This window comes from Myxine glutinosa, chromosome 6 (assembly GCF_964187855.1).
Source record: "Myxine glutinosa chromosome 6, kmMyxGlut1.1, whole genome shotgun sequence".
Classification (NCBI taxonomy): Eukaryota; Metazoa; Chordata; class Myxini; order Myxiniformes; family Myxinidae; genus Myxine; species Myxine glutinosa.
In genome coordinates this window covers 160,603,762-160,617,850 of record NC_136266.1, presented here as the reverse complement: position 1 = coordinate 160,617,850, position 14,089 = coordinate 160,603,762, and the positions used below count along the sequence as shown (strand labels likewise).

At 46.9% G+C, this 14,089-nt stretch overlaps 1 protein-coding gene across 1 annotated transcript in view; it reads right to left on the bottom strand.

The window, feature by feature from the left end:
• The window catches only part of NPHP4 (nephrocystin 4), a 174,946-nt gene extending 163,587 nt beyond the window's left edge, over nucleotides 1–11,359 (bottom strand). Inside the window, exons 1-2 of the mRNA XM_078779516.1 lie at nucleotides 11,355–11,359; nucleotides 11,060–11,251 (exon numbers count right to left, since the gene is read on the bottom strand). Coding sequence (XP_078635642.1) covers nucleotides 11,060–11,251; nucleotides 11,355–11,359 — 197 coding nt within the window. The remainder of the gene's footprint in view (nucleotides 1–11,059; nucleotides 11,252–11,354) is intronic.
• Between the last annotated feature and the right edge of the window lie 2,730 nt (nucleotides 11,360–14,089).

The window sequence follows — 14,089 nt, the reverse complement described above, 5'->3', positions numbered from 1 at the left end:
CCTAAACATCTCTGGATGTCCCTGCTCTCAAATGTTGTGTTTGTGTGTTTCCTCCCCTTCTCTCCCCATCTTGTCGACCGCTCCCCTTTTTATATACTTTGTTTGCTTGTTTGTTTGATTTGTTTGTTTGATAAATGTTAGCTCTTTCACGAGCCTCGACTCTGTATACAAAAAAAAAGAAAGAAAAAAAAGTGAACATGTCCCGGCTCATATCTCCCTGGAATTTGCCAACAAATGTTTACCATAGTCACCGACCCGATCCAACCTGCCGCCGTCCTCGAGGACACCCAAGACTCTCTTGGTTACGCCAGTGTGCCAATGAGATTGATTGGTCTTAGCCCACCTGAATGTTGGCAGAAGGCTGAAGACCGACAGTTTTTGGGGTCGCTCCGTCCCTAAGTCGGACATGCAGATTCGTAATAGTAGGAGTTAGAAACACGTCACTTCAAATCGCCAATATCATTCCTATTTTTATGTCAGTTGCCACAGCGAAGCTTTGGAATGATACAAGGCCACATCTGTGAATTATGGAATTAAAAATGAATAAAACAGTGCACCCGTCTCAGTGAAAAAGAGGACCTGCCTTCTTCAGGGTGGACTTAGAACAAACAAAAATGTGCACAGGAGTGAGTATGGCCGAGTGCAAACTTCCTGACAACAAATCTCAAAACATTCACCAACACCGGAACCAAAACAATGGGCAAGTGTCACCACAGTCGTGGTTGATTTTGGAATTCCCTGCACTTTAAGCCTTCACGTGATCTGGATGTGGTTTACAACATCTGGCATTTTACAATCACAACCATTTTGAAATTAATGAACCGAGTCATCCAATTCAGTCACCAAATTCCAGGTGCTGGCTCTGCTTTGACCATTTCGATGTAATGTCAGAAGGCAATGGCCCTTTGATTCCAGCTTAAAAATATGACCAAACATGGAGTGAATATTTATTTTAATTGAATTAAAAGCTCAATTTTAAAGTAGCTGTCGAAGTGCCAGTGATGAATTGCTTACTTTGCTGAAGCTCCTGTCATGCATGATGCCAAACGGAGCCCCTCGAGGAACTCGCACCACTTCCGTCTGTCTTGGCCAACCTGACTGATTGCCGTCCAGGTAGCTCCCTCAGCTCCATTTAACCTAAACGTCGCTAGATCTCTGTATTTCATCCAATCCTCCATTGGATTTCTGGATTTCAGTTTATTGCTATTTTTGGGATGTTGTTTCCATATGCAATACATGCCCAATCAATCTCCCTCTTCTCGTTTTAATTTCCTCCATGGTGTTTTTCTTTCCATTCCTTCTTTCTCACTCAATCTGGCCAGAAGATTCACAAAATATTTTTGGTCAAGTTATAAATAAAGTATTGTAGTTCCTCCAAAATGACTTTGGTGGCCACAAAAGCTGCAGAGATGCCGTTATAAATGCTTTAGAGCCAAATCGTGGAACCGATTTTACATTCCTGTCAATATCTTGAAAGTTTGTTCTTGTGAATGAATGAATGAATGATCGTTAGGGTGGTCCAAAAATGCAAAAAAAATCACTTTTTTATCTGGATTTTGATGCTCTATTGGATTATTGTTAGAAATGGTCTAAATCATTCACCCAAAAAATATTTTGCATCTGAGTCATCTATAAACTCATACACACTCAACATATAAATTTGTCATTTTGGTCAATTTTAGTGAAAATCGTCCATGTTGAGAGGCTTACAAAGACTTTAGAAATATTTTTTTCCTAAATAATGTCATTGATGGTACAATGTACATACCCCTGTGAAGTCCTCATGGTCGAAACATGTCAGACATGTATGAACATGTTTCAAACATGTTTCAAGCATTGTCAAACATGTTTCGACCATGATGATTTCACACTCACAGGCGCATGCAAAAAGTCATGAACCACAAAATGGCTTCGTACAATAGTGCATGTACTTTTTCCACCTAGGTTGCTATTGGATTGTTCTCATTTAGCCAAATTTGGTGAAAAACGCCATATTTCAATTGAAGTGTGTATGAGTTTCGAGATGGAATTGAGCGAAAATATTTGGTGGGTGAATGTTTTAGACCATTTCTAACAATAATCCAGTAGAGCATCAAAATCGGAGAGATCGATGTTTTTTGGACCACCCTAATGATCGTTTTAAGGCCATTTTCCCCCGCTAGAGTGGGGGTTAGCCTTGCGGGCCCCATGACAATCATGGTTCCCTGTTTGAGGCAATGTTTTTATGGCCGGATGCCCTTCCTGATGCCAACCCTTGGTCACGCTCTTACGATGCGCAGGGATACGGTGTACCTATTCTAAATCGGGGTACACACCGTGATCATTCATCCCAGCAAGCTGGTACTCAATTTGCCGACCTCGAAAGGATGAGCAGGCTGAGTCAACCCCCCTGGCGTTAATTCAGCGATCGACCAGGATTCGAACCCAGGATCCTAGGATCCCAAGCCGGCACCCTAACCGATAATCCAACACCAGGTTCTTTTATTGATTTTTTATTTTCCAGACTTCTTTCATCCTCATAAATACTACTCTTCTTTCTGTATTCTTTGTAGAACATCTGAGTCCCCCTCTCCTGCTTCAGCAAACATAGACCCAAGATACGTAAACTTGTCGACATCTCGTACGTCCAAGCCATTGCGCATCACAGCATTGTTGTCTGATGCATGTAGTCCCATGTGTGCTCTTTTGTTGGTGTTGATTTACAGTCTTACTTGCAGGGCATTATCCAGGAGCCTATTACTTTCCCTTGTATACTTGCTTGATTTCCGATAACAAATATACGTCAATTGCAAAGCTGAGCTCCTCCAGATGGTCACTTTGAGCATAGTCTATTCCATATCTGCAATGTTCTGTACTCCTTTAATCCACAGTCCAATACAAGTAGGAACAGTGATGAATACTGTTGTGAAAATGAGTACCGATATTACGTGTTTGTTTGTGCATTTGTGGTTGTCGTTTGTGCGTTATTCTTTCACAGCCAAACCGTAGCACCGAGAGGCCCCAAATTTTGGGTGTAGGTACTTCCAAATCTAGGCAAGGTTTAAAGCTACCACACGTTGACCTTGACGTTCGCTTGAGGCCACCATAAAGTATATATTAGGATTTGGGGTCAGGCAGTGCTTTTAACCTGCAGGCAAAAGGTAACCACCATGAGGCCAATAACTCCAAAGGACCACCTCTTTTTCCAACGATGGAAAGGCTCATCCAGCCAGGGAGTGCCCGTTAGGGTTAGTGTTAGGGCACTGCCCGCCCCACCTTTCTCTCTCCCTCCTCCGGGCAGGGCCTGGTAGCCCCTGTTAGTATTATTTAATTCAAATTGTCTTCTCATCATGGAGATGTATTCCATTCATGAAATTATGATGCATTCCCATAATTTACAGACTTGGCATTTAAAATGGAATATTTTTTTTGTGGGGGTGAACTTACTTTTCAAGTTGACTTAGAACCAAAAATTCATTGGAATTATGTTGAAATTATTCGAGATTTTGTTAACGTGACCTTTAAAAAAAAAAAAAAATTTTTTTTTAATTCAAATTGTCTTCTCATGGAGATGTATTCCATTCATGAAATTATGATGCATTCCCATAATTTGCCGACCTCGAAAGGGCACTGCCCACCCTCGGTGGGGTGGGCAGTGCCCTAACGCTAAAAAATTTACAGACTTGGCATTTAATATGGAATATTTTTTTTGTGGGGGTGAACTTACTTTTCAAGTTGACTTAGAACCAAAAATTCATTTGAATTATGTTGAAATTATTGTAGATTTTGTTAACGTGACCTTTAACAAAAAAAAAAACAAAAAAAAAAACAAACAACGTGACCTTTAAAAGAAACAAAAACCACATTTGACATTTCGAAGCAAATAAATTGATCCTTGAAAGTGATGTAAACTGATATCGAACTCAATTCATGGACAGTACTGTGTTAAACTTCTGTACGTTTTCCAGAAGTATTTCTTTATTTTGCACATTAGTCAGATTTTTTTTTAACAAAAACAAAAGTTAAATTACAACTGGGATTATGGACAGTAAAATTACAGTTCAGTACTTAGTGTAACCCCCACGAGCATTCAGGAGAGCACGTACACGTTGAGGCATGCTGTTCACGAGATTTGCCAAGGTTTGGACAGGAATCGCTTGCCATGCAGTGACAATAGCCTGCTGCAATTCACGCACAGAGGTCGGCTGCTGGTCCAAGTTGTCGATTTGACGCGTTAATTCTGCCCACAAGTTCTCCATCGGATTCATATCCGGGGACATGGCAGGCCACTCCATATGCTCTACACCATGGTCAGCAAGAAAGTGTTGGATCATGCGAGCACGATGAGGCCATGCATTGTCATCTTGGAAGACAAAGTTTCCTTGAAAGGCTACACGAGCAAATGGAAGCAATGTTTCTTCCAGAATGACCCTGTACTTGAACTGGTTCAGGTTTGCATTCAGAACAACCAGGTCAGTTTTGCCCCCTGCATGAAAAGCAACCCAAATGGTCACCCCACCACCTCCAGCTTGGACTCTTGGCACTATACAATCTTCGTTGTAGGCTTCATGCACTTGCCTGCGCACTCAGACATGGCCATCTTGACGATAGACCAGAAATCAAGACTCGTCACTGAAGATCACGTGATTCCAGTGTCCTGGCTGCCATTGACGGTACTCTCTGGCCCACTGCAATCGGCGCTGGCGGTGTTGTCTTGTCAGGCGTGGCTTTCTCAGGGGACACCTGGCACGATAGCCTGCTTGAACCAGTCGTTGGTTGACTAGCCTTCTGGATAAAGGCACATTTGTCAGTTGCTGCCACTCAGCCCTAAGCCGATTAGCTGACTTGGTACAGCCATTGCGTACTAACCGGTGCAACTGGCGATCATCCCTCCTTGTGGTTCTGCGTGGACGTCCTGGCCTCGGTATTGGAGTAGGGACACCCCTCTGAGCATTTCGTTTCAGGATCTTTGACACCTGACCTTGAGTGATGCCATACTGCTGAGCAACAGCACACTGTTTCATGCCGGAATTTCGTAAAGCCACCACTCCATGACAAACAGCATTGTCAAGTTGACGGACCATCTCCAGAGGAAGCGGCAATAACTTTTGTAGACGTGCAGCAGTTGTTTTCCACTAATACAGAACGCAACAACCCTTATATACCTGATTGTGAAGCCAATCGTCAAATGTACCTGTCCGTACATTTTGTCACGCCACCTGTGATATAATCCTGTTATTGACTTCTTGCTGCGACAGACAATCAGTGACATGGTTCTTTTAACAAAGAAATCACCGAAGCGTAAAAGAAACTCACCAGATTGATATTCTGAGTTCAGAAAGGAAACCCAAGTCAAGAAAAAAAAATATTCCATATTAAATGCCAAGTCTGTAGATACCTACAGATAACAGAAATGCCATATCTAGCAGGGAGATGTTTTCCTTACTCTCGTTACGGCTTTTTCCAAAAATGCCTGTTACACAATTAGAGTCTCCCAAAATATTCAGGTCAATTACAGGGCATTGGCATGGAACCATCATATAACATCCCAAGGTAAACATTGCCAATCATTGCTTTCGCAAGGGAGGATGTTAACCGAGTTGTGGGCGGATAATGTGCTTTATTGGCGATGCAAATCAAAACATCATTTGCAAAATTTCAGTCCCCCAACTCCTGGAACAGCAAAAGTTTATCGGCCCAACCGAGGGAATATGTTTGCCCTCGGGGTTTGTGCACCTGTGAGGGAAATCCAAGGTGGAATTAAACAGCAAATCATTCCCCAGACATCACAACATGACAGAACAGGCCTACAGGCCTCGTGGATTCTGTATGATGAGAGAATCGGCATCTATGCAGCTTTTGTGCAAAGCAGCATGTGCTGCATGTTATTAAGGGAATCTTCTTGTGTCTAATTTAGTTTCCTGCATGTAGTGAAATCGTATTCGTACTGAACCCGGGGTGATGCTCGCTGCTCGTTGACACCGCTAGGGGCGTGACTATAAGACCCGCTGCTGCGGACGGTGCTCCGAGACTTCTCCTGTGACACGTTACATCTGGTAGACTCGCTAACGGTACGCCAGCATAGAATATTCAGCTTGCTTGCATTGAATGTTATGAATGGTCCCATGTGATGCCACATCGTATACTTATTGCATTTCCTGCATTACAGGATGATGTCATAATCTAAATGGAATTAAACCACAAGTTGGACTAAAGTTGTGTGGACCTGATTGGTTTTCCACAACACTTAATTCCATTTATATCTACCGACATGGCTGGCAACAAGACGCTGGCGGTTGCCGTATTCTGCGCTGACCCGCAAGCCCCGGATGGTGGCTTGCAACTGAAGCACTGGCTCAGAACATTGGAGAATCATTTCGAGGAGCCTGAGACCGCGCCGACGGCTGCCGCGAAGCTAGCAACGCTTCATTCAAAAATCGACTACAAGGTGTACAATTCCATCGCTCAATTCGCGACGTATGACCTCTCGATCGCGGAGCTCAAACGGCTGTACATAAAGGAAAAAAGCCCGGTGTATGCACGATATTTGCTGCTAACGCGACGTCAGCAACCCAACGAGGCGATGGACCACTACGCCCAGGAGCTCCGACAGCTCTTGCTGGACAGCATCAAGGAGCCACGGACTCCCGCGCAGTCTCAGGATGATCTTCTTTTAGATGCCTTTATTGCAGGGGTCTCCTCCCAGGAACTAAGGCTCAAGCTCCTAGAGAAGACCGACCTGACCTTCGCTACGGCACTCGAGCAAGGGAAAGTATACACCGAAGCGCGGATGCAATCGAACACCTATGATCGCACGCGCCTCTTGGCGGGTACTACACTACACGCCCGGCCGGAGAGTGCTACCGCCGAGGACGCGGACCTGCTCGAGGAACTCCGGGATGCTCCGGAGGAAGACCCAGTCCTGACGGCTGCCGCTACGGCCAGACCCAAGGCCTTACGCGGGGCCGCATGCTTTTTCTGTGGGGGGCCACGTCATGCCCGGCCCGTGTGTCCGGCACGAGACGCTATATGCCATTTGTGCTCGCAAAAGGGACATTACGCGAAAGTGTGCAGGAAAACGGCACGCGGCTCATTGAATCGCGCGGTCGCGGTCGCGCGGTCGCAGCGACCTTGAATGGGCTCATTGCAGAGCCTACGAGCCGAGCCCGAAACCCGGCGCCTTACCCGTCTTCGAAGGGGAGGGCCCCTCTCTGCGGGCCCCTGGGCGCTCAGACGTCCTTGGCGGGCATCACCGGACAGCCACCACATTCTCATCCTCAATCGGGCACGAAGTACGTGTCCTTGACCAAACTCCGGGCCACGCAAGGGGCTTTGAAGCCTCGCCAAGCCCCAGCGGAACATTCTCCTCGTGTCGTCCACGAGCTAACGGTGGCCCTCACCCCGGAAAAGGCAATTTCGAATACTACGGAGGCCTTATCCTGCCAAAAGTGTCAAAAGGCGTTTTCAAATACTACGGAGGCCTTTTCCCGTCAGAATTGTCAGATTTTGAATCGCGAAACACCGGAATGCTTGGGAAAGCCCTCTGATGGCATTAATGGATTCCCCATGGACAACGCATACTCCGGCCACGACCGCAAAACTGCTGCTGGCATAGGATCCACCCACGAGGCTTGTCCGACCCATTCGGGGGGTTCAGTCCCACTCCCAGCAGCCTCGTCTGGCCTGGCTCAAGCCCTTATTCCCCTCATGGTCGAAGGCCATTGTGTTCGGGCCTTGGTGGATACAGGGTCTACGGATAGTTTTATCGACCAGCGACTTGTGCTCAGGCATGGATGGCGGATCTGGAGGTCTACGAGACGGATCTTCATGGCTTCCCAGGGGCTTCGACTCAGCACGAAGGGGGAATGCCGATTGAAACTCGTGCTAAAGGGACGGGTTTTTCCTAATGTACACCTTATGGTTTTACCCGCTTTATGTGCTGATATTCTGTTAGGACACGATTTTCTTAAACTGCATGGACGTCTGGTAATGGAGTTTGGTGGGCCTGACACGCTTGTTGTGGGGGCGGACGACGCGCTTGCGGTGTGCGCCCTAGCGAAAATGGACATCCAGCCGCTTTCACTGTTCCCCAATCTAACCTCCGACTGTACCCCTGTCGCGGTGAAATCACGGCGCTACTCTCGCGCAGACATGCAATTCATTGCGGACGAAACGACTCAGCTCTTGAAAGACGGCATCATAGAACCTAGCAGGTCGCCGTGGCGCGCCCAGGTCTTTGTGGTGCGCAGCGAGGCCCACCGCAGACGCATGGTAATCGACTATTCCCAAACGATTAACCGCTTTACACAGCTGGATGCCTACCCCCTTCCGGGTATGGACGCGCTGGTGCAACAGGTGTCCCAGTATTCGGTCTATAGCACTCTCGATCTCCGTAGTGCATACCACCAGATCCCTATCTCTAGGGCGGATCGTATCTATACCGCTTTTGAGTCGGGGCAGCGGTTGTACCAATTTACGCGATTGCCTTTTGGGGTAACGAACGGGGTCGCTTGTTTCCAGAGGGCCATGGATGACCTCATTGCACGGGAGCACTTAACCGATGTTTTCGTCTACCTCGATAATCTTACGGTTTGTGGATATGACCAAGGGCACCATGATGCTAATCTGAAGCGCTTCCTTGAGGTCGCGCAGAGGTATCACTTAACTATGAACGAGGATAAGTGCCAATACTCCCTACGCACGATAGATCTTCTGGGGTACACCGTGACCCATGGCTCTGTCGCTCCGGATAAGGAGCGTCTGCGACCTTTGCTCGACATGGCCCCTCCCTGTGATCGGGCGTCCCTGAAGCACGCCCTCGGGCTATTCACCCATTACTCCAAATGGGTGCAAAATTTCTCCGCGAAACTTCGCCCCCTCGTGGCCTGCGACACCTTCCCACTGAGTCCGGCCGCATTGGCGGCCTTTGAAGGCCTTAAGGCCGACATCGCCCGAGCCGCCGTGGCGACAATCGACGAGAGCGGATCTTTCGTCCTCGAAAGTGACGCCTCGGATCAGGCCATCGCGGCGACCCTCTCCCAAGGGGGGCGTCCCGTGGCTTTCTTTTCACGGACTCTTACCACCGCTGAGCGGAGACACTCGTCCGTCGAAAAGGAAGCGTATGCGATCGTCGAGTCTATTCGGCGATGGCGCCCGTACTTACTCGGGCGGTGCATCCAAATCATCACGGACCAGCAAAGCGTGGCGTTCATGTACGACACCTTACACGCCCAGCGCATTAAGAATGAGAAAATCACTCGCTGGCGTATCGAACTCGCCGACTTCTGTTACACCATCAAATATCGCCCGGGGAAGGATAACCGGGCCGCCGATGCCTTATCACGACCGGCTACATGTGCGGGTATCACCTCTTTGGAGGGCCTACGTGTGCTGCATGCCACTGCGGGCCATCCCGGCATAACGCGTTTCGCTCATTTTGTGCGGCGTGGCAATCTCCCATACTCGATTGACGATATCCGCCGTATCTGTCGCGACTGCGCTATCTGCGCGGAAATCAAACCGCGTTTCTATAACCCTCCCATGGGGACTCTGGTTAAGGCTACGCGACCGTGGGAACGCTTGGCGATGGATTTCAAGGGCCCATTGCCGGTGTCGAGCGGTTCTCGCTATCTGCTCACTATCGTCGATGAGTACTCGCGATTCCCCTTTGCTTATACGTGCGCGGACATGACTGCTGCCACGGTGATGCGATGCTTACAGAACTTGTTCTCAATGTTCGGGTACCCGGCCTATGTCCATACCGACCGGGGTGCGGTCTTCTTGTCTCAGGAGGTGCGCGGCTATCTGCTCCAAAATAACATTGCTTCTAGTTACACCATGCCGTACAGACCCCAGGCTAATGGGCAGATCGAACGCTTCAACGGGATTATCTGGAGGGCCGTCATGCTCAACCTCCGGACCCTCGGCGGGGGCCTCGATAAATGGGCTTGGTCGCTACCTGCGGCGTTGAACTCGATCAGGGCTCTCCTGTGTACGGCAACCAACCAAACTCCCCACGAGCGACTTTTCCACCACTCCAGGAGCACGGGGTGTATACGGTCTTTGCCCAGTTGGCTCGCTGGGCCCGGGCCGGTCTACCTTAAACGGGCGGTTCGTGCGAGCAAGTACGACCCCCTAGTGGACAAAGTGCAGATTCTCCAGGCTAATCCTGAGCATGCTCGTGTGATGACGGCTGATGGCCGTGAGACTACTGTCTCCGTCCGTCACCTTGCCCCTTGCGGGGTCGCCGACCTGAGTAGGGAATCGGACGGACTGACCGAACCCATCTATGAGACTATGGCCTCTCCCGACGCTCCCATCGCCGAAAGTCTACCGACTCTCCCCTCGCCGGGACTACCTGGGCCCGACGACTTGGAGTTACCCCTTCGTCACCCGACCCTGATGGCGCCTCCGACGCCGGGGACACAGGGATACGTGATGCCGTACCCGGGGAATTTCGGACGCGTGCTGGCAGAGCAATTCGCCGCCCGGCCCGATACGGTTGGGTCGACTGATGTTCCGCACCCTGTTCGTGCTGACGCTCACTCGCTTCTAGCCGCACCGCCGTATAATTCTGACGGGGGGGGGGGGGGAGAATGTAGTGAAATCGTATTCGTACTGAACCCGGGGTGATGCTCGCTGCTCGTTGACACCGCTAGGGGCGTGACTATAAGACCCGCTGCTGCGGACGGTGCTCCGAGACTTCTCCTGTGACACGTTACATCTGGTAGACTCGCTAACGGTACGCCAGCATAGAATATTCAGCTTGCTTGCATTGAATGTTATGAATGGTCCCATGTGATGCCACATCGTATACTTATTGCATTTCCTGCATTACAGGATGATGTCATGATCTAAATGGAATTAAACCACAAGTTGGACTAAAGTTGTGTGGACCTGATTGGTTTTCCACAACACTGCACATCTGCAATGGCAAAAAAAACCCGCTGCTTGAAAAAAACTCTTCTTTTAGCATTTCCTCGTACATGAATGCACACCTGAAAAATAATTAACAAATCAATTTTTTGGTGAACACTAAAATTTGTAATAGGCAGTTTTATGGTTAATACGTCTGTAATACCTCGTGTAAGCCAGGAACTGTAGAATGATCTCGTTACTCTGTAAAAGGTCAGATTCCTCACGGTGCAGGTCAAATGTTACAGCGTCGTTGGGATCAACCAACTGTGCAGGTTTGTGATTAGCGTCCAATATTTCAGGGAAACCCGCCGCGTGGAGCTGGGCTGTGGCAGCACGAGGTAGGGTTGAGAAGGACCTAATGGTGTGTCGAGAAACATTTCACATAAAACTTAGGATTTGCAAAACGATTGCAAAGACTCCAGTTCTGGAGTCAAAAACATATTATCGAAGTCAATGACGACATTGGAATGTTTTAAAGTTCACCAAAGTTTACACCTACAGAATCTTGGTGAATACCTGTGAATCTCCTTGGATGTTATAGCAATGGAAGTATCTGTAAACAATGTCGCCATTTCCTGCCGAGTCCCATCCGGAACCCCGGCAACACCAATTGACTCTTTCAGCAATTCTTCCTCAAGTCCCACATTAGATTTGTACATCTGTAAACATACCCAAAGGTCAACATGTCCACCGCTTGAAAAATCTGGTATCACCTTTGAGGTGTTGCATTGAGTAGAATCCTCTTTAAAAAATAAAATAATATCAGGCAATCAGAAGACCAATAACATTCTGTCAAAATATCTGAATTTTCAAACACAAAAGCGACTGTGCAATTCTGATGAACTGTTCTGGAAGCACCAATAAGATGGCAGCAACCAAAAGAATTCCATCAAATAAAATAAAAACCACTTGCAAGACGGAGTATTCTTTTTTGTCCTTTCCAGTGAACACACAGCTGAAGATACGAAGACACCAGGCTCAAATCTTATATGTTGTATTGATTTGTCTATTGTACACGAATCTTCTTGGGCTGGCAGGAAGGCCTCGAGGTAGCGCGCTCACCTTTAACACGTCTAGTCTGGGGTCCATTCTTGGCCCAGCCAGCGATAAAGTGTCAGCCCGGGGTTTCACTTGCAGGGCAATTCCGCATTATATTCTTGTCAAGAGGGTGACTTTGGTCAGATCGAATTCAATTTGAACTTTAGATGAAAGAGTTCGGAGACGAGCACATTCTTACTGACTTATCTCGTCACGAGCACTCCAGTCAGATGCATCATCTCGTATTACTTGGCAAAATTCTTCTTTTTCCACAAGTATGTTGATCACTCCGGTTTGTGTGTTTGTCTGTCTGCTCACTTACACTTGCCTGCAGGTCACAATTTCGAATTGACATTCACGAAACTTCACCAAATAGTAGAGTTGGTAGTCCGACAGAATCCTATTTATTGTTAGGTCAAAATGACAACACAGGCCAAAGGTCGACCACTTTCTTCAAACTTCTAAAATCCTCAATTTTCATCCGATTGACTAGAAATTTGAATATGATTTACGTATCAGCAAACTGAATTCAGCCACCATCTATTTTTGAGGTCAACATAGGCCAAAAGGTCAACACAGGCCAAAGGTCAACAACCTTTCCAAATTTCTAAAATCCTCAATTTTCATCCGATTGACTTGAAATCTGAATAGAATTTGCATATCAGCAAACTGAATTCAACCACCAATTATATATATATATATTTTTTGTATACAAGATCGAGGCTCGTGAAAGAGCGAACATTAATCACACAAAAAGACAAACCGACACATAAAACATATAACATCGGGAGCGGTAGACAAGATGGGGAGAGAGGGTGAAGGACACAAACACAACATTTGAGAGCAGGGACCGAGAGACATGGAGACATCGAGAGATCTGTGGGAGGGAGAGGGCTTTGGGGGGGGGGAGGCATGGGAAGGGGGGGTGGGAGAGGTATAAAACATATGGACACTGCCAGGACTTCCAGGAAAGAAGGTGACAATATCGGCCAAAAGTTCAGCTTTGGCCAAATTTCTAAAATTGTCAATTTTCATCCGATTACTTTAAATCTGAAGATGATTTTCATATGAGGTCCCTGAATGCAACCACTGAATTCAACTACTGAGTGCCATTCTACGTTGTTCTCTTTTGCCAAGTGTCGCTCTCAGTCATTTTTCATTATTTTATTATTCAGAAATTGCTCGTTTAAAAACATCAACTCTCCCAAGCAGTCTTAATATTAAAGCTTATAGTATGAATGCTTACTATTAACAAACTCTCCTCACTATCTTATTTTTGTCTGTTTACTTTAAATACTCACCAGTGTTCCTCAATACTAGGCTTCTGAGCTACACAATCTATAACCCTATTTGTGAACGTCTGTTTGTTCTGTTGTGCCTCATGGACAGCCTAAGAAGGTAACTTAGAGAGGGAAAGGAGTGTCCACGGGGGGGAGGGGGGTGGGTGGGGCGTGTCCAAGGGGCATGGCTTCCTCTGACTATAAAAAGCCCACTACACACGTGACTGACTATTTATTTTCTGGGCAACGCCGGGTAACTCTGCTAGTTCAAAATAAATAAACAAAAGTAATCTACCATATAAAACACAATGTCAGTTTGTGTGTTTGTTCAGATGTCTGTCCCCCTTCATAAGGGTAGGTTTTAAAGACCAATCTTTTAACACAAATGTATATTCACTACGATATGTTTTTGAGGATAAAACAAACTCGAAAAACATTTTCCATAAAAGAGTAAATATGTCTCATCTATTGGAATTGTAGATGGTGGCTCGCAAACCGAGCCTCAAGGGCGGTGTACAGCAACGTTTATTTTAAATAACAATAAATGCAAGGTGCAGTGAGGTGAAATCCACTGAAAGTGACGTGCAATGCGCGCAGAGTAAAACTAGTGTTCATTTATGTCCGTATGATGTCTAATAAATAAAAAAGATAGAAGCAACCTGACACTAGGCCGAGGCTTCAGACTTTGGCACGCTCATGAGGCTGCACAGTCGAATAAACTGTTCCAAACCGTCACTTTTGACTGGCTTTTTATTAGTTAGTTAATAAATAGCAACCTTGCAATTGGGTACTGGTCTGGCAAGACAGATTACAGGTATGCACACTCACCTATGAGCTGTCTAGCCTGGGTTTGAATGTTGATGCACCCACAAAAC